The sequence below is a fragment of the Strongylocentrotus purpuratus genome, unplaced genomic scaffold (assembly GCF_000002235.5).
Source record: "Strongylocentrotus purpuratus isolate Spur 01 unplaced genomic scaffold, Spur_5.0 spur5_scaffold_21, whole genome shotgun sequence".
In the NCBI taxonomy this organism is placed as follows: domain Eukaryota; kingdom Metazoa; phylum Echinodermata; class Echinoidea; order Camarodonta; family Strongylocentrotidae; genus Strongylocentrotus; species Strongylocentrotus purpuratus.
The window spans coordinates 36,185,570-36,208,293 of NW_022145607.1; the positions used below are offsets into that span (position 1 = coordinate 36,185,570).

The following is a 22,724-nucleotide window of genomic DNA, read 5'->3' on the forward strand; positions in this document are numbered from 1 at the left end:
TTGTGAATATGATACACAAAACACATAAAATAACTGCAAGTTGATCAATATCATAAGTTTCATCTTCTGATTTATTCATAATCGTATCTAATGAAAGAGCAAGCATTACGAACACTATCTCAAATTGAAATGATTTAAATCTCTTGTTACTATAGGCTTTCGTAACAGTCATTCACTTCTCATAAGCAATGAGTTAAGTATTCTTTTGACTGCACACTTTTCTGTTCGGACTACTGCTCAAAATGATTTTGATCACTGAATGATATCATGGGACCTCTATCCCATTTACAAAACAAAATAATAAAAAACAACCGTCCGTACAGGCCATATATATCAAAGTCTGAAACATAGTGGTACATTGCTATACATATTATCTTGTACCCAACAATAATCCTTGAAACAAATTATTTCAGTGATCCTTGATCTCATTAACATATATATTATAAATTCAAATATTTCCTTAAAAAATTCAAATGTTTTTATTTGTTTACTGGAGACACAATGTTCAGTACGACTATCACGGTGTCTATAAATCTTGTATGTTTTATGAGCTTATATTTGCCTACGACATACTCCAAAGTGTTATGGATGGCAAGATGAACAAAAGCAAAGAATGAATGAAATGTTAAAAATGAGAGGGCATTTGTGGATAATTAATATCTTTTGTGTAAACTTTCCTTCAAACTGCGATCCCTTTGCATGAAAATAGTAATTTAGGACTTGATTATTAAGCATAGATTTATGCACCACTCAACCACTCTCATTTTCACATAATAATATATTATACGAATAATACACAGGTGTGAGTGCGTTATGGTCGATGCAGCTTACAAGGGTATTCACTATGGTGCAATAAAATTCATGAGGCGTAGCCGAGTGTATTTGTGCCATTGTGAATACCCTCATGCGCTGCGTCGACCATAACATCACAAACAAAAACCTGTGTAATATTTATTTTTTTATAAAATGTGTTGGCAATCTTACTTAACGAGGCGATAACACTGTAAACCTGCAACCTTCATAAGAAATAACGTGTGCACACAGACGATCCCGGCAGCAGTGGCCTAGAAAACAGAACTGTGCCATGTATGGTGGGACTTCTCGTAAACATGCATTGAATTACACGCAGCATGCATAATGCATTTTTGTTGCATATTTGTTGCATATGGTAAAAAATAATGCATGGTAACATGATCCATTTTGACGCTTCTCATTGGCTACATTCTTGAACCCATTTTATACAAATTTATAAAGCACTGACATCTGAAACTTTCAATCAAGGCACACAAGAATGAATATGCAAGTTACATTTTAATAAATAGCTCATAAGATAATCTACAGGTAGAGAAAGTCACATTTTAACTATACAGATACATTTTCAACTGTGTTTTGAATTGAAAATGTCTAAAATGGTACTTTTAAAAGTACAGCTATTCGGTGAGTGAGATGGAAGCAACAAAAAGAGAATGGACTGATATGAGACACATGATTTGTAGAGTCAAACCTGTATGTAAAGATTCTTGAAGAGAGACAAGAAATGTGGTCTTTAGAAGTAGGTGGTCTTTCTATCCAGGTGGTCACTAAAGCAGGTTGGACTCTACTTCATGCTAAAGAAAAAAGCTGCAACAGGTGTCGATCCATTCTAGAGAGTTGGAACAAAATCAATCACACCTTCTTCTTTTGGTATGAAATATATGTAAAGTGAGATTCACAAGACAGTCTATTAACTTCAAGTTTAAGTCATGGTTTTCAGCTTCAAAGTCATCTTGTAGTTGAGGATTGTGCAGAACGGTCGACTTTAAGTTGGACTTAACTATGGCAGGCCATTCATGCCACCGTTTGCTCTCACCATTGGTCTCTCAATAAAAATCTTTAGATAATATTTTTTTCCTCTAATAATGAACTATCAAAAAATGTAAATTCTGTAGATATGTGACCATGATTTGTATGTCCCTTGTAATTGAGTAATTAAGTCCATCTTAAAGTCAATCTTAGTCTTTGTGAAACACTCTAATGGTTACAAAACTTTATGCTCACTTGAAAGTTCCAAACCATAACAGATCTTAAGGTTAGAGCAATAACTACGTCCAGCAGAAGGTCTAGGGCTCTCACTTTAAGTTTTATGCGGTGTGAATGCAATCAACTTCAAGGTTACATCAGCTTAAAGTAATAAAATTAATCCTTTCCGCCGTTGGGAGATGTGAGTTGGTCTAGCGGCACGTTCACTTGGTCCGCTCTCTGTCTTCGCCTACATACTGGCTCAGGCGACCCAATTCGAAACTAAGTGACGTCTTTTACATCGTGACGTTAAAGGTCGGTCCCCAGACGTAGATAATCATATCTGATTGATACATGTCTGTAAAAATACCAATTACACACACAAACACACACACACATAGGTTGTGAGTTGATTGTTGTTTATAACTTCAAAGTTTCATGAAGTTTCACGGTGCGTGTGAACGTGGCATAAGAGTCCAAGCTGATGCCACGGGTCCATTGCTTCTTCAGATTGATTTATGAATGTGAATACACCCTGGTCAGCTCGTTGATGAGTTATCCATCTTGGCTAACTCCATGACGTTCCTTGCTTGTAAGACTAGAGGCATGTCGATCATACTCCCTCTGAACATAAACGCACCCTGCAAAAATGAATCAAACACAACAGAAAATTGGTAATTTCTGATTTATTTCTTCGGCGGTGGAAAAAAGGAAATCATTTATGATTTGCTGTAGTCAATGTGAGATATCTTCTAATCTTGCAACAATATTGATATATTCCTCTGTTTCATACAAGAGCTCAATTTTAATTTTCCAGGGCTATTTGACAGCTATATATTACAGCTAAATCGTTCATTGCTAACCCCAAAATGTTGCACCTTTCCTGTGCCAGTTGTGACATTTGTGAAGGTTCATTTTTATGACTGGTCCAATTCTTAACTTGAGAAATTTATACACAATTATACTTCTTATAAAATTGTTGCTAGAATTTCATAGTATATGCTCAATAGAATAATATGATAACCTTCACAATTCTGAGGCCGTTTAAGTCACAGTTTACTTTTATTCAGCATATTACCAACTCTGAAGAAATATATTTTCAAAATATGAAATTTGAAATAACAGTGAATAGTGACAACAGGAGCATCAACTAATCTTTGCCAAATCAATATAAAACAAGAAGAGAATGTAAAGTAGAAATTATCGATGGGAAAGTGCGAGTGGGTGGGGGTGGGGGGCTATGAATGATATCCATTCAATCCATACAATATTTGGACATTAAGCTAATAAAAATCGAAAAAGTTGAACTCGTGTACTTCTGGCAATTAATCCATACAAACTTTTGTAAAAACAAATAAATGGACAAGAGGCAAATCTATCTTTTAAAATAATGCTCAGCACTACATCACATAATAGCACAGTAATGTACAGTTCCACCAGTGTTACTTTGAATATCAACAATAAAACAGTTAAATTCATTCACCTCCATCATACACGTTGTTTTCGACATATTGAGAACAGTTCAAAATAGGAGAAGCCTTCTGAATTCAAATGATATTGAATAATACCTTAAATCCAGTACAAGGTGAATCAAAGGAGTTAAACAACAAACAAACAAACAGATTATGGTAATTAAAGTTGCTCAAGCGTGGGTATATACTGTAGAGGCCAGCACACGGACGTATGCACAGGAGTGTAATACCCATTGGCTCAGTGTTATGTAGTGATCGGGAGTAATCGCCAAGTTGCCTACTTCACGAACGACTATATACCCACGCTTGAGCAACTTAAATATAGGATAACATCCTAGAATTCAAAAGAGAGGTAGCATCAATGATAGGTCATGAAAAACCTTCTTTTTTTTTTGCTCAAATCGAAGGCTTGTTTTTAGCAAAGTCATCTTTCAAAACAGCACCAGTCATGGATGGCAGAATTCTTCCATTATTAATATGACCCTTTATGACCTTGCCTAAAAATGGCACTATTCAAGGTTTCAGATAATCAGTCTCCCAAAAAGAAGATCAAAAGAAAAAGACAAAGAGGAAGGAGAAGAATAAGAATGAGAATAAAAAGAAGAACCATAAAACTTTTTTTTCTTTCAGGAGCCAGGCCATGGAATGTCAACTTTTGAATACCGGTAAACTTGATAATTAATCTCATTCTTATCCCAAGGGAGGGACCTTGATAAATTGATGAAAATAGAGGTCATCAAAGAGAAAGGGGTCAGACAAATATTGTCCAACTGTCTTTTAACACTCTTACTGATCCCAATTTCCCTTCAAGACAAAATAAATGTTAATATGACTTTGCATACAGTTTTAGAAACTCTGAGAACCAATCCCGACTAGCACTCATGCTAACTTTTGGTTCTCCCTTTAACAACATTTTACATTTTTAAGTTTAAAAATATCCCTTATTTGAATCACTTATACGTTATTGGAACTCTGTGAATTTCAATTCCAGCCACAAATCTCTACGTATAATATGAAGCTATAGCTAATTCACAGGTTTGATATGACATGATATATGATTAACTTAATTTGTACATATGGTTCATGAACTATGGATATTTTCTTTTTCTTTGTAACCCATGTACATGGAGATGTATACAACATGTTATTTTTGTTACCCACTTGGATACATGTTGTAACATTGTGTTATGTTGTTGTTAATCAATTCAAATTCAAATTCAATTCAAGACTTCCTGGTGGTATACATGTATATTTTCATATATTATCTATTTCAAGGCAGAAGGGGACTAAATCACATACCGTAATACAGAGTTAATGCCTTTCTGGTTCAGAACAGACAATATTATATTGAATCATAAAAACATTAACAAGGTTTCGGGGGGAAAACTTTCAATGCATGGCCTATAGCTTATACACAAATGTATTTACCCAATTTGCAATAACTTTTACAAACAAGAAACAAGATCTCTACAGGCAAGCACAAAAAGGAGAGACAGCTATAAATGCATTAGTGCATGAGAGGTCGTTAAGAAATAAAAGAGATTTTTTTTACGATTCAGTAGTCACCAGCATCTTCTTTAAACAGAGAATCAAATCAGGGTATTTTCTAATCAATCTGACCTCGATAATTCAAGACGACGCAGAACAAACACGGCATGGAAGGGCATCAAACTCTTAAAGATAAAGTTGAGTTCTGGTCATTCGATTGCATTGTGAAAAAATGGTGTGAAATCGATCAGAACAAGTTGATCATGTAGCATTAAGTATTGGTGTGTATTGCAAGGTTCTGGAGTCATCAAAATCATAAGAAATTTGGCCCAGTCTTGGTAAAGTAACAACCACTGTACACAGAATGATGTATATGGGACTACACAAACATAAAAATTAGGCCGATTTGTTTAAGGACAAGTCCACTCGAAAAATAACTTACTTTCAATAAAAGCAGAAAAATCAGACAAACCAATCAAAAAAAAGTTTGAGCAAAATCGGATAACTATAAGAAAGTTATGAATTTTTGAAAAAGTATGTAAAACTATGGAACAATGAGAATCACAAATGGTTGTCAGTTTGTGACATCATGTCCTCACAACTTGTCAATTGCTTTACATAGTTTAATCCCATTAATTTCCCTTTTTATTCCCCAAAACTTGATTTCCCCATGCTTTTGCCCAGGTTATATGATTTGTATCATATTGTGTGCATGACATTTCCCAAAAACTTTTATGAATTTTAAGGAATTGATACTATTTTCTGAATATTGTATTTTTATAATTATTGATTTGTATCTAAATAGTTTATAAAAATTCATTTTTTTCATGATTTAACTGGACAAAAATTACTCTTTATTTGTGCATCCACACAAACACATATTACTCAAAATATAACTTGGATGCTGGTGTGAAGAAATACGATTATTAGGGTGAAAATAGGAAATTTATATTATTCATATACAGAAAATAATTGGTGGATAGTGAGGACCATACGTCACAGAATCATGAGTGAGTTGCCAATTTGTGTAGTGATTTTCAAAGTTTTTCATGTCATTAAAAATTCATAACTTTCTTATTAGTTATCCGATTTTGCTCAAACTTTTTTTGATTGGTTTGTCTGATTTTTCTGGTTCTATTGAACATAAGTTATTTTTGGAGTGGACTTGGGCTTTAAGCTGTTACATGTCATATCTAGAATATGAAGACATTTGAAGAGCCATACTTTTCAGGGCACTTTTTTTCTCCGATGTTCTTCCACACTTGCATAATAACAATGATAACGCTCACAATTTATTTTTTACCTCTACCCAGAACTTAACCTTCTCTTTTAATAGTAAGGTCTCAAAATATATTTATTAAATCAATGCAAGACAACTCTACCAGGCATTTTAAAGGTTAAAGCATGTCTGCATTAGTCTGACCAAGAGGGATTAGACCTCCCTGCATGGTCACTGACAGGTGGTTATCTCATCAAATAAGCTCTCAATTAACATAAGAAAAAGGGGATCATGAGGGACCAATGGGTACTGCTTAGGCAATTGTTGCTATATAGAGTGCGCAAGTAGCTACAAGTAGTACAGTCCCGCTTTAAGAGTTATTGAGTATGAAAGTGACAAAGAAGAGACAGAACCCAAGTGGAATTTTTCTGTCAACTAGTTTACTCACAAATTGCTTTCACATTTATTGAAAATTATTTGAATTTGGAAAATCTCTTTATAGTGCTTTAAAATCATATTCTGTATCATATAGTGAGGCAGGTCTCGATCTTGATCGAAAGTCTAGTGACTTAACCACTCGACCTGTCCAAGAGTTTTCCCTCTCACATGATGGATTCATTGTGTAAAACAGACCTCCCAATCAAAACGTTGAAAAGAAGAATGAAATAACGTTGTGTATCAAAAAGGCCAAGTCGATCAAAAAGATTTGGTTTAATTACCAATTAATGTGTGCACAGGTCACTCGGGCAGCGAAACTCGTTGACCCACCAGAAAATTACTCAAGTCTGCCTTTGTATCTTGAGGGTGAGGGAAATTATTATGACAAGAATTCCTTATGGTGGTACTTTCATGGCACAGTGCATTACACAAGACCTGTTGGTCATAAAAGTGAAGTCCACTCTCGCTAATTGACAACTCCTTTTTATTGGGTAAACACCTAAATGGTGTCAAATGGTGAAAACCCACTTTTAAGAGTCTTTAACCCTATTTTAACTGGGCTATTTCAGACCAGGTTTTTACTGGGGGGGGGGGGGGTCAATTTGACCCCCCCCTAAGATCTCGGCCGTTTCACCGCCGATCGCCGCGAAAATTTGCATGCATGTCAAGTGAAGTGTATAGAATACTATGGTAATTTCAAATTTTTGAAAAATTCACTCATTTGCATATTTATGGTAATTTATGCAAATAAGGTTATAAAATTCACATTTCGGCCCATAAATCATAGATTATTCATATTTAAGTATTCTTTTTCACTACATATATTTATTAGACCATTTGGAATAATGATACAACACAAAAAATTGGAAGAGCCAGGTTATTCCTTATGTTATCTCTTGTTTTTATAATTTCTTATGTATTTCATTGTTTTTTTAACTTATGTATTTTATTGTTTTTGTTGTTTTATTTCATTTATAACTACAATTCAACTATTTTGACCTCAAAACAAACATCTAAACTTTAAACAAGACTGAATAACCAATGTTTTATCTATTTTTAGGAAAAATGACTTTTACATATGTTTTGTACACAAATCACGAAAATGAGCGATTTTCGGGCTGACATGCAAAGACAAAAGGTCACGCGACCTTGTAACCGTAGGTCCGATTTTCAAAAAAATTGTTTTAAAAGATGCGTAACACTCGAAAGTAAAAAGTCATGAGAGGAAAATTTTATATCTGCCGCGGTTTCGGAGTAGTCGTGAAATTTCTACAGGGGGGGGTCAAATTGACCCCCCCCCCCAGTTAACGTAGGGTTAAGCCCATCTGCACTAGTTTGGCCAGGGGGCATTAGACCTCCCTGCTAGGTCACTGACAGGTGGTTATCTCATCAAATCAGCTCTCGATTGACATAAGAAAAGAGGATCATGGGGGACCAACAGGCACCGATTAGGCATTGTTTGCTACATAGAGGGCGCAAGTAGCGATAAGTAGTGTAGTGGGGCTTTAAATGAAGAAAAAAAAGAAAGAAGAAGAAATTCTGTCATACAGTACCTGACCGGTTTGTTGATGTTGTTGGAAGCCAGCTAGGAGTTCTGTTGCCCATTCTATCCTCTCTGGACTAGGACTAAATGCTTGCTGGACTATAGACACTTGGGTGGGATGTATCACCTGCTTACCTGTAAATGATACATCATACAAACATACATGTACATCAACACTGGTAAAGTCAAACCTGCTTTAGTGACCAACTGTCTACAAAGACCACATTTTGTGTTTCCCTTGAAAATGGTTCCTCATTGAAACATGTACTATAGGCACCTCTCTACAAAGACCAGATTTTTTGTTTACCTTGAAAATGGTTCCTCATTGAAACATGTACTATAAGCCACCTCTCTACAAAGACCACCTGCCTATAAAGGCCACTTTTCTTGTCTCCCTTGGGTGGTCCTTAAAGACGGGTTTCACTGCTGGTAATACATTTCACTTTATACTAATAGGCATTGAAAACAAAAGGGTATCCTCTCTGGTCTAGGACTAAATGCTTGTTGAACTGTAGATCCTTTGCTGGGATGAACCACCTGTTTGCCGAACACATATCAAACGGTACACATTATTCAATCAGTCGTAGAGGCACGATTCTAAAAATAGCCACTAACATAATCCTAACCCTACTCTATGCAGGACACGGTATGCACATTAGCTACCTCTCCGCCCAAGTGCTAAAGGGAAAGTCCACCCCCAAAATAAGTTTGTTTCGATAGAGGCAGAATAATAAGAAAATCAGGTGAGTGAAAGTTTGAGCAAATTCTGAATGAAAATAAGAAAGTTATGAATTATTGAAGTTGTGATCAATCAAATAAAAATTGGCAACTCTGTGACTTATTATACGAGCTCTCCTTCATTTGCTTTGTGCATAATATTCCATAAAATCATGTTTTCTTTGTTATTGATGACGGAATATATATTTGTTCCTTGCAGGGGGAGTATATAAAGATATTTGCAATTATTATATTTAGGGTGCATGTATGGTTGAAATTTTTCTTGAGGGAAAATGAAAATTTTAGATTTTTTTAGTACTGAGCAAATGGAAGTTGAGCTCGCATAATACGTCATAGAGTTGCCAATTTGTGTTTGATTGATCACAACTTCAAAAATCCTAACTTCCTTATTTTTAATCGGAATTTGCTCAAACTTTTACTGACTTGTTTCTCTCATTTTTCTACTCCTATTAAAACTAACTTAACTTCAGGGTGGACTTCCCCTTTAAATGGGTACCCGGTAGGTTGCGAAAGCTAATGCGCGCTTGTAAAAATGATGCCTGGCTGGAATGCTCCCCAACGGAGTGGAGAATGTGCATACATTGTGTGCGGGTAAGCCTGAATCCGATGACTGGGAGAACAGTATAAATACTGATGAGGCTACCCTGGGTAAACAAGACATATTATTATTATTATTATTACCTTTGCTATATGACGTCAGTGGCTATTCTCAGAAATATGCCTCTACGCATATGCCTCACATCAAAGCTGGAAACACATTTCATATTATACTACTAGGCATTAAAAACAGGACAGTATCTAAACAGTACTATGGTTGCAGACCTGCCAACCTCTGGAGTTAAAAAACTGTATTCTTTAATCCCAAAAGTTGTATTTTACTGACAAAAGTTGTATTCTTTAAAAAAAAAAACGGACTGTTACGCGAATCAATGCCTCTTACAGTTCGTACATACAGGAAGAAATTTTGTTAAGTATCATTGGTTGAATATGCATGATTTCGTCACGTCTGGTGTGTTCGATGAACCAATGAACATCCCCAAATTGCTGATGTGAGATGCTTGTAGGATACTTTACAGGACAGAATGGGAATTTTGCCATTGAACATGGGACACACACACAAAAAAAAAAAAAAAAAAAGAAAAAAAAAAAAGTTTTTTGTTTTGTTCTTGAAAATCGTGTTTTATTCAGGAAAATCGTACTGTCGTATTTGCTTCTAAAAATCGTACCAAATACGACTAAATCGTACTGGTTGGCTAGTCTGCAGAGACAGCTTGAGGAGAGAGGAGTGATAGACCAAGGAAGGAATGGAGCTCCTGACGAAGGCTAGAAACTAAGAGTTATGGAATAACATGATTGCCAAAGCTGATACTGTAACTTTCGCTTGATTCATTTCGCTAAATTCATTTTTAGCGCTGAGCGACCCCAAAACATATTCACAGGTTCTTAAATTCACTTTGCACACTTCACTCCATTGTTTTCTTTACTATCGGAGCACAGGTACTAGTATTGCACGCAATTCAGTCCGTTCAAAACACGCATACAAAATTATGTTTATATTTTCATGAGTTCTAAATCGCGCTTGCCGATCTTAGCCTGAAATTCGCGAAAATTAATGTACTGCAAATATTTCTACTTTTGCAGTAGTCATGGCACCTAGAGAGAGAGAGAGAGAGAGAGATCCCACCAAATGACACCTATGAAAACATGATCATCTGCACCAAGATTCATATCATCTGAGAACAGAAAACCACGACCCCTTCTTTTCATGGCACTTTCTGTGCCTGGGAGGCAAGAAGCGAACTGAATCACTACAACATTTCTCATTTTACAAGAGATTTTTCCTAATTTTTTTTGGACACATACATAAAGATTGTCGTATCTTGTAGCATCATCATGGTAACAAGCGTTACGGAGGATGTACTCACCCGTGAATCCCATCATGGCACCTTCTTCTGAATACTTCTGAAGACCCTCTTGATCTGAACAAATAACACACAATATTAAATGGTAAATCTCATGACGTTGCATAAACGGTTTGAATAAAACGGAACAAAACAATTTTTTTTTCATGAGCACATACATGTTTCAGTTAATGCACTTTATAATGTATTCCCCCCTCCCCTTCCCTTTTGTATTGGTGTTCAGGTTTTCTCTGCTTTTGTTTTTCTTTTGTTTTGTTTTCTCAACAATATAGTGTATACTGGGTTGACGTTCAAAAGGATAATTGCCCTTTTTGATAACCCCACATTCCCATAAAATTTTGTTTGCTCTTTCGCTTTGTATTTTTCTTGTAATCAATCTTTTATCTGTATATCATGTTTGTATGTTTCAATGTTTTTTATGGAGAACGAAATAAATGAACTGAAATGAAATGAAATGTATATATATTTCATCATTCATAACCATGAACTACTACAGCATACAACATTCGCACCCGGAAAACATTCCTCAAAACAACTATAACAAAAACTACCTCCGAAGGTAAATATATTTATCAACTTGTCCCTTCTTGGCTTAAAATGAACTTGTCTGGGGATGATTATTCTAAGGGTTGATCATTCTCTCGAGTAGTTGTTGCACGAAGGAAGCTCTTGTGGTAGTTGTACTAGGGTGGTTGTTTGGTGTTAAAGTAGATATTCATTGATTTAAAAAACTAACTTTAGTTTCATTATTGCAAAGTTGAAACTTTGATTCGACAAGGTTATTAAAATTCAATGCATGGAAACATTTGAAGTAAAGATTATTATAAATTACAAAACGCTTAAATACAGCCCCGGCATAGCACCTGAAGAGCTCTCCGAACGCTGCTGAGATATGTGAGATCACAGTATGGACATGACTTGCACAATCAGACGATGTCCAATGACATCTTACACATTTTCAGTGCATGTGTTTTCATCTTCTCTTCAGTTCTTTCTCTTACTTCAATACCGTCAGGCTAAATGTATAATCTATTGCCTCACTCTAAACCCTGCGCATGGTTTTATTTTGATGATAAATGCAGCGATACAAAAATAAAGGAATCCGTCGCTTGTAAACAACACAAGACGCCATTGTATATTCAGCTGCACACACCGGGGTATGTTTGGCGTTTCAAGAGGGAACAAATGCTGTCCTTAATATCATTCCGGGGGGTTTTCAATTTGAAAGTCTGGTTTCTTTGATTGTTAATTAACCACTATCCTGTGTATTTACAAGCAAAATATTTTAGTTATCAGAATCAGGTCATATCCCATTTTGAATGGTTTGACATGCCATTACATTTATATACACTAAACTCATTATAATTTGAGAAATAATAGCTTTGCAATTATGTTCATTCTCTATGGAATGTCGTCTGCTTGGGCAGTGGTTGGTCCATATAGTGACATCATTAAAACACCGTTATTTTTCTGGCGAATCTCTCGTATATCCCAGCTGCTATGGAGGTGTTTGTATTTGTATTTCTATAAATCACCCGATATGTAGTTGACCTAAAACTTGTACAATGGCCATCTGTTAGCTTACCAGTTTCTAGTGATACATTAGTTGACATATTTGTGATCTTCTTTGAATTTCACCTTTAAGCATTTGGAGATAGTTTTCTGGGGTTTGGTTATGGAGAAACTGTGTCTCAGGGTTCCTTTCATTGGTGCCCCAAAGACCTCCAAGCTGTGGGACATAGATAGATAGATTATGCAAGGGATTGTATTCCTGAGGGTAGTTGTCCTTTGATGATTGAACTGTACCTTTAACATCTATGTGAACCATGTCAATAGCCTGAAGTCCAAATGCCTTGGCTACTGAGACCACCTTCTGCCTTGCATACAGGAGCTCTATTCCATCTTGTGACCGCGTGGCTCCTACAATCAAAATGAAATCAAATGGTGAACATTCCAGCTAACAGACTTCTACAGAATGGTAAAACAACAAATAATACAAGGATTTGATGAAAAGCACCATGGGTATAATAATAAAATAATGAATTACATAGGTAAACAAAGAACATCCCGTTTTCTATCAAAACAGAAGGCAAACTAGACTGTAAATTGTTCAAGTAAACGTTATATGTACTTATTTTAAGATTATAATGAAGTACTGTCCTATGTGCCATTGTGTTGACATCATAACATTATTATACTGTTTTTCGTAGCATAATATAGTACATCAATGTTTGTACAACATTGGGTCATAGGTGAAAGGGGCAAAACAGCGCTAAGGCAGTTTTCGAATTACAAGTAACTCTAACTCTAAAATGCAACTATTATAATGACCCCATTGTCTAAATGAAATGTGCATGGTACATTTTTTGTAATGCAAACTCTCAGCTACAACAAATTACATTTTTGAAGACAATTAAGCAGAGACAAGCGGGACACTGTCAATAGATCATATTTTAGAATATGACGTCATTAACAAAAAAATATAAAATCTTACTTTAAATTGCAAGATGATAACATAAACACTCCCTTTTAGAATATCCATTAAAAAATGGGGTCACTGGCCACTTTGAGGACCTACAGCAGATTCAAACCTGACCACCTGTATAGAAAGACTACATTTTCTGTTTCACTTGTACTCAAGTAACATGCACATAATGACCACCTGCCCATAAAGACTGCCTTTGTCTCTCCTGAGTGGTCTCTATATAAAAGTTTCACTGCAGTTGGAAGAGAAATACCAGCACAAACTATCTGTGCAATTTTAGTTTTCATGACAATTGACATACGCTCAACTAATGTCTACTTTACAGGATAGCATAGTTTACAGAAAAAGAGCCTGAACATTGAAAACCGATGAGAATAGAACAAGCCAATAGCATATTGAGAGAGATAGTTGTGACATGCCCATGCTTGCTCACTCAAGGTTCGATTCATAGAGCTCCAAATAGTTCCATCCAACATACAATCTCTATGGGAGGGACTATTGGACTTAACTATGGCAGGCCTTTCATGCCACTGTTTGCTCTCACCACTATGATCTTTAGATAATATTTTTCTTTCAAAGTTTAATAATAAATTATAAAAAATATAAATTCCATAGATTTGTGACCATGATTTGTACGTCCCTTGAGAGACAAATGCCAGTACAGGGTGAGAGCAAACAGTGGCATGAATGGACGGCTATATTTACATGTAAGTCCAATTTAAAGTTGATCTTAGTCTTTGTGAAACACTCCCCAGGATTTATTTGTTCCCATAGGCTTAAAGCCACACTGTCCTACTTGTAGCTACTTGCTCCCTCTATATAGAAACAATGCCTAATCGATGACCATTGGTCACCCATGATCCTCTTTTTCTTATGTTAAGTGAGAGCTGAGTTGATGAGATAGCCACCTGTCAGTGACTAGCAGGGTGGTCTTATCCCTCCTGGCTAAACAAGTGCAGATGAGCTTTAATACAGGGAGCTCCCTATTCCAGTAGGTGAGATCCCTGGCTATATACCTTACCTATATTAGCACAGTAATCATCCGACCCAAAGACCACACCATCCAAAGAGAAAGGTTCAGAGTCAAACAGCTCCAAGGCCTCACTGATGATCTCTGGTAATCTCAATAGGGCGATGGCACTCTCTGCATAGATGATGACCTTGAGTGGTGAAGTCACATCTCTGTCTCTCAAATTAGACTTCAGCTGCCTCACCAACTGCAGAGGTATAATAAGATTTGAAGTTTACCATTCTCTGAATAAACTGACCATCAAAATGGGATACTCCATCTCACCTACATGTAGGTAACCATGTACAAAATGACCTGACTTTCACTAATAGGCAACTATTATCTTTTCTGAATATTTACAATCTGTTGAATTCATCAAAAATCTCTTGCAAAATAGAATGTTGAGGAAACATGAATACATAAAAACAGGAAATTTTAATAATTTCTTTGTATATTGTTGTTTTATAATTGGCATGTTTTGTTGTTTTTGTTGTTGTTAGTATATGAAGTGTACATGATCTATGTTTAATTACCAAATGAATCACCTTTTTGATTGTAATGCTACTGTACTTCTATGAGGCACTGGCATCTTTGTTATGCCAAACAAATAATAATAAAAATCTGAATTTATAAACTGCTTAATAAGAAATATATCATTTCTAAGCGCTTTACAGATATTATTATCCTGGTCATCGGATTCATTCACGTACAATGTGTATCATCTCCACTCTCTGGGGAGTATTGCTACAATGGCACGGCAATTACTAATACAAATGCTTTTGTCATCCTACCAGGTGGGTCCCCATTCCTCTCATGGGTATGGAGTGGCAAATGTAGATTAATGTCTTGCCAACAGATATTAGTGCCATGTCGGGGATCAAACCCACAACCTTTGCATTTCAAGTCAAGTGCTTAAACTACTTATCTACAGTACGTCTACAACATATTGTCATGTGCTTAGGTAGACCTTAATTGATTCCATTATAAATAAAAAACAAGATATAGAGTGTAATCATAATAACAGCTGTAGACAACCATTGTCAAGACCCCTTTCCACACATTTTTTAAATTTTATTTTATTTTATTTTATTTTATTTTATTTTTTTTTTGGGGGGGGGGGGGATTTATCTCTGTAACTGACAAATGCATCTGAACATTATACAAACATGAATGCAAAAAATCTTTGTAAATCTCTTCTTTGGTTTAAATCAACAAAGTGAAACTCATGCTTGCTTGATTTCCAGGGGGGTGTTTCACAAAGATCCTAAGTCCAACTTGGACTTAAAAATTATGGAGAGCTATTTGTAGGCTTAAAATTAAATATATTTGAAAGTGAAAATTGAAGTCTTTTAGACTTTTTATGAATTCCACATCAAAAACATGAAATCTCCTTGATAGTAGAAAATATGAATGATTTGAATCAACATTTTATCCCTTTTAAAATAACTTTTACAAAATATCTTTCATATATGCTAACGGCTTTCCATAATTGTTAAAGGACAAGTCCACTCGAAAAATAACTTACTTTCAATAAAAGCAGAAAAATCAGACAAACCAATAAAAAAAAGTTTGAGCAAAATTGGATTTACTAATAAGAAACTTATGAATTTTTGAAAAAGTATGTAAAACTATGGAACAATGAGAATCACAACACAAATTGCAAAGATGGTTATCAGTTTGTGATGTCATGTCCTCACAACTTATCAATTGCTTTATATACTAGTTTAATCCCATTAATTTCCCTTTTTATCCCCCAAAACTTGATTTCCCCATGCCTTTGCCCAGGTTATATGATTTGTTTCATATTGCGTGCATGACATTTCCCAAAAACTTTTATGAATTGTGAAGAGAATTGATACTATTTTCTGAATATTGTATTTCATAATTATTGATTTTTATATAAATAGTTAATCAAAATTCAATTTTTCATGATTTAACTGGACAAAAAATCCTCTTTATTTGTGCATCCACACAAAAACATATTACTAATAACAATCTAACTTGGATGCTGGTGTGAAGAAATAAGATTCTTAGGGTGAAAATAGGAAATTTATATGATCAATATAAAGAAAATAATAAGTGGATAGTGAGGACCATACGTCACAGACTCATGAGTGAGTTGCCAATTTGTGTAGTGATTTTCAAAGTTTTTCATATCATTACAAATTCTTAACTTTCTTATTAGTTATCCGATTTTGCTCAAACTTTTTTTGATTGGTTTGTCTGATTTTTCTTGTTCTATTGAAAGTAAGTTATTTTTGGAGTGGACTTAGAGATAAGTGACAACTGAGGGTCTTTGTGAAACATCCCCCCCCCAGGATTTAGTACCTTACCCAATAAATATGTTCCACTGAATCCACCTTAGGGAAGAAGAGTGTGTCTGGGAGTCTTTGGGCCTTGAGGATTGATGTCAGGTCATCTTCTGCAAACCCACTCTCCATTGAATTGATTCGGACGGCTACATCAGTGACCAGGGGTAGATCTAAAGAATCCAGCATTCGACATACCGTCTCTCTGGCATCTGCCTGAAGGTTGCAATCGTATATTTCAGGTAAAAAACAATCATTAGAGGTGAAAGAATTAAGACATTATTAAAATTGGTCTCGTTTTCTGAGTCGGATCTGACATGGTACTCGATGACGATGCTTTGGGCATCTTTTCACGACACAACAATAAGAACAAGTTTGCCAAAATCCTATTGAAATTCATCAATGTTAATTTCAATTAAGTGTTTCAAATTCAATGGTAGGCTGTTGTTGACTTTAGCGTTATATGGCAATCAGTCTAATTTAACATCATCACCAACAATAAAAAAATAAATGGAGATGAAATATTATATCAACGTTTTTCCGAAAAATACTCCAAAAATAACAAGAAAATTGACAAGAAACAGGTAATAAACATAAAGACGTTTAACTCATGATCTTCATGTGGACATTTAATGAATATTTACTTCATTTTGGGTATGTTTTAGTAGGGTATCTCGATCTCCACACCAGAGTTACGGGTCAAATTTTGGATAGGTTTCTGAACAAACACCGAAATACCTTCTTATTGACTGCAACTCCATCTTCACACTCCATCACTGCACAATCAACTTTCAGATCAGTCAATTTCTTCAACATCTTCTCACTATGGCCCGGTACATACAATACAGCACGTTGAGGTGTTTTGGAGCTCTCGGTCTGTTCATGACTGCCATTGGTAGTTGAGCATTGTCGACTAGGTCTAGTACTGACAACCGAGCGGTTCTTCACCGCATTCTCCCCCGGAATCCAGGCGCTCTCTGCCAAGTGTCTTCCCGTACACCTCAACAAGCTTCGCGCAGTCCGTAACATGTCTATTTTTTCTCAATCTTAACACAGTTTACAATCCTCAGGTTTTGAGATTTAAGTGGCGTGATACTTGCATGTAAGTTATATGACAGAAAAGATGTCATGAATCTGTTTTTCTTTGGAATGCTTGATTAGAAACAATTGAAAATACACAGTCGGAGGAAACGTCGGACGTCGTCAGCTGCTGCGGTAAGGTGCGCATGTACAGTGCACGCCCATTGATGGCGTCCTATAGGTTGTCGGCCTCTGGTAAAAGTTCACCGCAAGGCCCGACGAACTACTGTAGGCCTATAGGTTCTGAAGTTTGAGTGCCCCTCTCCATCTACACTACCTCCCCCTGGAAGAGCAGAAAAAGAAGAAGAAGAAGAAGAAGAAGAAGAAAGAAAAAGAAGAAGAAGAAGAAGAAGAAGAAGAAGAAGAAGAAGAAGAAGAAGAAGAAGAAGAAGAAGAAGATATGAAGAAAAGAAGAAGAAGAAGAAGAAGAAGAAGAAGAAGAAGAAGAAGAAGAAGAAGAAGAAGAAGAAGATATGAATAAAAAGAAGAAGAAGAAGAAGAAGAAGAAGAAGAAGAAGAAGAAGAAGAAGAAGAGGGGTAAGCGGACACTTTTTTTTGTTTTTTTGGTAGTCCAAAAAAAAATCGCAACGACTCAGCCAACCGAAAAGTCGCTCAGTTGGGGGGGGGGGGGGGGGGGGGTTAAGCTTATTTTATATTGAATAGGATCTACCTGCCTTTCGCCATTCTTCGTCTGACGTTTATTAGCTGCACATTCGTCAAATGAATATGTTAACAATTATAATCGCGAGTTAGCTAGCGTAGCATGTGAGCGAGTTCTTTTGCACTTCTCTTTTGATAATAATTATAGGCATATTTTGTTTACATAAGTAACTGTGTCTTCTTGTCCCTTGAAAGGGAGGGCACAAACACATTTAAAGGTACTATTTCCCATTTGCAGGCCAAACAAAAATGAAAAGGTTAAATTCCAACTGCATTTAAAAGTAAATACTAATTTAGAACTTCCCTAAACACAAAAAAAAAAGGGGGGGGGGGGGCTTGAAAATGTCTTTACGTGGGGGAAATAACGACTATTAGTTGTCGAATCGACTTAAGAGCTATATATACAGCCAGTGAGTAATAGTCTGATTTTCAATCAGATTCAATCAGTTTAATTTTGGCCCTTACAAGAAGTGGGTAATTGATGTAAACAAATGCTCATGTACCCTTTACAGCTCCTGTTATGTATGTTAATACCAAAGAAGAAAAAAAGCCAGTTTGTCACTCAATAGTGTCTGGCAGTGAAGTCTAGCAAATAAACAGGTTTCCTTCATAATTTGAATATTAGTTTAACTTTCACAGATAGGACAAACATGACATATTTATATTTCCTGCAAATTTCTACATCATTTGATGTTGGCTGCAAAAGGGAAATAGTATATTTAAGGGAGTGTTTTTTTTGTTTGTTTTTGATTCTTTAATTTGGCAAACAAGGAAGGCAAAAATCATAGGTTATAATCTTGAATATAATTTTCTACATTACGCCCCTTAATTTGAATCAAATGGGCAAGTATTATTCCAGGATTTATTGTTTATTCCTTGTTGGCGAGCGAGGTTAACGAATGGTCGAAATTCTTGGCTTGCCATTTCATTTTAAAAAGCATCTGCGAGACCAGCATCGCTTGTTAATCACTGATGTACACAAATGTATTACGAACATAAAAAGGGTAGCGAGCAAGCGAATTTTCATCCTTTTCATATCATAACTGAAATCCATCTGCCTTAATCAATAATTATTATTTCACGAGCATGTAGGCCTATATATTTCATACTCCATTTTATTTCTAGTTTTCCCCCGACGTGTCCCGACGCCGCGTCGGCAAGATTTACCGTCATTAATTTTCCTATATTCTATTTTGTGTCCCTTTTCCCTTGTCTTTAGCCTTTTTTTTTTTTTTTTTTACTTGACCATTTCTTTTCCATGTTTTCTTGTCCTTTTCTTTTCTTCCTATCTTTTTTCCCTGCAAAAGGAAGCATTTGTCTCCAACGGGGTATTTTGGGGCCGGAGCAATTGTCGGCGGAGCAAGTGTCGGCGGAGCAATTGTCGGCGGAGCAATTGTCGGCGGAGCAAATGTCGGCGGAGCAATTGTCGACGGAGCAACTGTCGGCGGAGCATTTGACGTCGGAGCAAATGTCGCGGAGCAAATGTCGCGAAGCAATTGTCGCTTTTTGCGGAGCATCTGTCGGCGGAGCAATCGTCGGCGGAGCATGTGTCATGAAACCCTTAAATTGACGACTGTAATTTCGACCAATCAGATGGCTAGATTTCTAAAGAGAGATATATAATTTCCACCACCATCCTCATGAACAGTCAATACTTGTATACTATTACATTCACAATACCTGATATATGTATTACATCAAATATTCTTCGATATACATTACTCTCCTCCATAAACAAACATATGACAAAACCAAAAAACAAGGCAGAATAAAGCAAAATTACTTTTAATCGAAAGAACCCAAGGTTTATGGAAACTTAACAGACTTTGAAGATGACATATCTGATTAATTTATTGAGAATATATCACCGTTCATAATTCAACATTTGAATCATGACACGCATGTGAAGCTGCTAAAGTGTAACCTCACGCTATAGTGTAACCTAACGCCTAAGAAACTGAAAAAAGGTTCACTTCAGCGGATACGCTATATACACACTGATACACAGTGGAACCGTTATTGAGGAGCACACGCTAACCGTAATTTGTTGGGAAACACAAGCGAACCATAATAGTGGCTATCTGAAGGGACATCGCGAATCACAAACTTTGAAGTGAAATTCGTGATGAAAATATGCGACAAATCTCATATTTTGTCTCGATTTTTAAATTTATTTAGTTATATTCTATTTCCTTTATCTCTGCTTTCTTTCTCTTTCTCTCTCTTCCTCTCTTTCTTAATATATCTCACTTCTATAACCCCCCTCTCTCTCTCTCTCTCTCTCTCTCTTTCTCATCTCATTCTCTCTCTCTCTCTCTCGTTATCCTTCTCTCTCTTTCTCTACACTTCCCCCGCCCTTTCTGTTTTTCTCTCTGTCTCTCTCATCTTCTTCTTCCTTTTTCTTTCTATCTATTAATTGTTGTTTTGCTATAGCCGAGCTTTAGAGCCTTTCTACATTGTTGGAAGGCCCAACAATTTGATAGACACCAGGCTGATGGACACACTTAAGACACACTTCTGCATGGATTTTCAAAACATGTTTATGAAGACGAATATAGTGATGAAAGTACAACATTAGGGTTTTCTGCGTACAACACAAACCTAAATAAATTATTGGGCACTCCTTCGTCAAATTCGTCTTCAAACATATTTGTTTTATGAATCATTGCAGAAGGACATCCTCTTTCGCATCATTATATAATTTAACTGAAATTTTGCTATAAAATATTAAGACAATTTTGGGCTCCCAACACTTTAGAGGGGCTGTGTTTATAGTGCGTTCATTACATACATTCAGAAACATAAATGAAAGCTCAATTTGATACGCTGACCGTTTTAAACGTAGTATAAATTCAAACATCTTTGGTTCTAACCAACCACATGGCCACATGATTGTTTCACGGTGAAAGAATAATGTCTGTGAAAATGTCAGGTGTTTAAGGCCCCTCTAAAGCTTTGGGAGCCCCACAAATTTCATGGCAAAACATTGATCTACATTTGCCACTCTCCACCCAGGTGTTAATTAATGGGTACCCGGTAAGATGCGAAAGCTAATGTGCTTAGATTAGCAAGTGTGCGCTTGAAAAAAAATATGACGCCTGGCTGGAATGCTCCCAAGGGAGTGAAGAATGTGCATACATTGCGTGCGGGTAAGCCTGAATCCATTGACCCGGGTAATTATATGATTGCAGGGCCCTCAGGGAGAACAGTATAAATACTGATGAGGCCAGGCGCGGATCCAGGTTTTTTCGGGGAGGTGGGGGTGGGGGGGGGGGGGCAAATTTGAAATTATGCGAGCCAAATATTGGTACGTAATGGTGACACCGGCAATGGCAAAAACGTTTGGGGGGGGGGGGGGGTAGACGAAAAAATCCCCATCACCCCACTCTTATATGCAGGTCCCGCTGAACATTTCTCGGCGGGGGTCAAGGGTGGAGCCCCCAGAAGCTTATGGGGTATAGGCATTGAATTACTGTCAGATGAGCATATTTTGATACCTTATTTGTGACACTGGCAGGACACAAATTGGTGTGGGGTCCAGGGGGCGGAGCCCCCAGAAGCTCAGGGGTTTTATACATTAAATTACTGTCAGATGAGCATATTTTGATACCTTATTTGTAACTCTGGCAGGACACAAATTGACGTGGGGTCCAGGGTGCGAAGCCCCCGGAAGCTCAGGGGTTTGGGGCAATACGGTCAGATGAGCAATTAAAAAAAAAATTTATCTCCCTCAAAATCTTTATGGCTGATAAAGATATTTTGATTTTCATTATTTTTATTTTTATTTAAAGGGTGAGAAAAGAGTTTTAAAACGTCGAAACAATTTTGAAAAAACAACAACTAAATGATAAGTTAAAGCCCCTCTAAAGTGTTGGGAGTCCTACACATTAATGGAAGAAAAAAAAGTATGCACCAAAGCAAGCCATCAATTCAAAAAAAAAAATCACATCTGAAGGGGCACACCCCCCCCCCCTCAGACACCCCCTCCCCTTGCGTTCTTGTTCCTGTTAATTGAACTTACGACTGTTTTCTTTTTAATTTGGCAAAAATTATGCACCAAATCGAGCAATTTATGCATCAATTGAAAACAAAACTTAAACTCTGAGGGGGGTACATCCCTCTCAGACACCCCCTTCCTTCATTGCACGTCCATTCGCCTCCCCCCCCCCAAAAAAAAATAAATAAATAACCTGGCGCTTAAGTGTAACCTGCTGCTAAAGGGTAACCTGCTGCTAAAATATAACCTGCTGCTAAAGTGTAATCTGCTGCTAAAGTGTAACTTGCTGCTAAAGTGTAACCTGCTGCTAAAGTGTAACCTGCTGCTAAAGTGTAACCTGCTGCTAAAGTGTAACTTGCTGCTATA

The 22,724-nt window shown here is 36.5% G+C and overlaps 1 protein-coding gene across 1 annotated transcript; it reads right to left on the bottom strand.

Annotated features, from left to right (window-relative positions):
• Positions 1-53: 53 nt before the first annotated feature.
• Positions 54-17,879, bottom strand: LOC580730 (citramalyl-CoA lyase, mitochondrial). Its single transcript, XM_030994676.1, has 7 exons — positions 17,360-17,879; positions 16,646-16,837; positions 14,325-14,520; positions 12,625-12,738; positions 10,822-10,875; positions 8,169-8,293; positions 54-2,639 (listed from the first exon to the last, which is right to left on the bottom strand). The coding sequence occupies exons 1-7, from the start codon at positions 17,648-17,650 to the stop codon at positions 2,538-2,540; spliced, it is 1,074 nt and encodes a 357-aa protein (XP_030850536.1). The 5' UTR covers positions 17,651-17,879; the 3' UTR covers positions 54-2,537.
• Positions 17,880-22,724: the final 4,845 nt, after the last annotated feature.

Coding starts and splice junctions, on each gene's coding strand:
- LOC580730 (XM_030994676.1), bottom strand. CDS start 17,650: ATGTTACGGACTGCGCGAAGCTTGTTGAGGTGTACGGGAAGACACTTG. Junction 14,521..16,645: donor CAGTGGAACATATTTATTGG/GTAAGGTACTAA, acceptor ATACCTCTGCAG/TTGGTGAGGCAGCTGAAGTC. Junction 10,876..12,624: donor GGTTCACATAGATGTTAAAG/GTACAGTTCAAT, acceptor TTATTTGTTCAG/ATCAAGAGGGTCTTCAGAAG.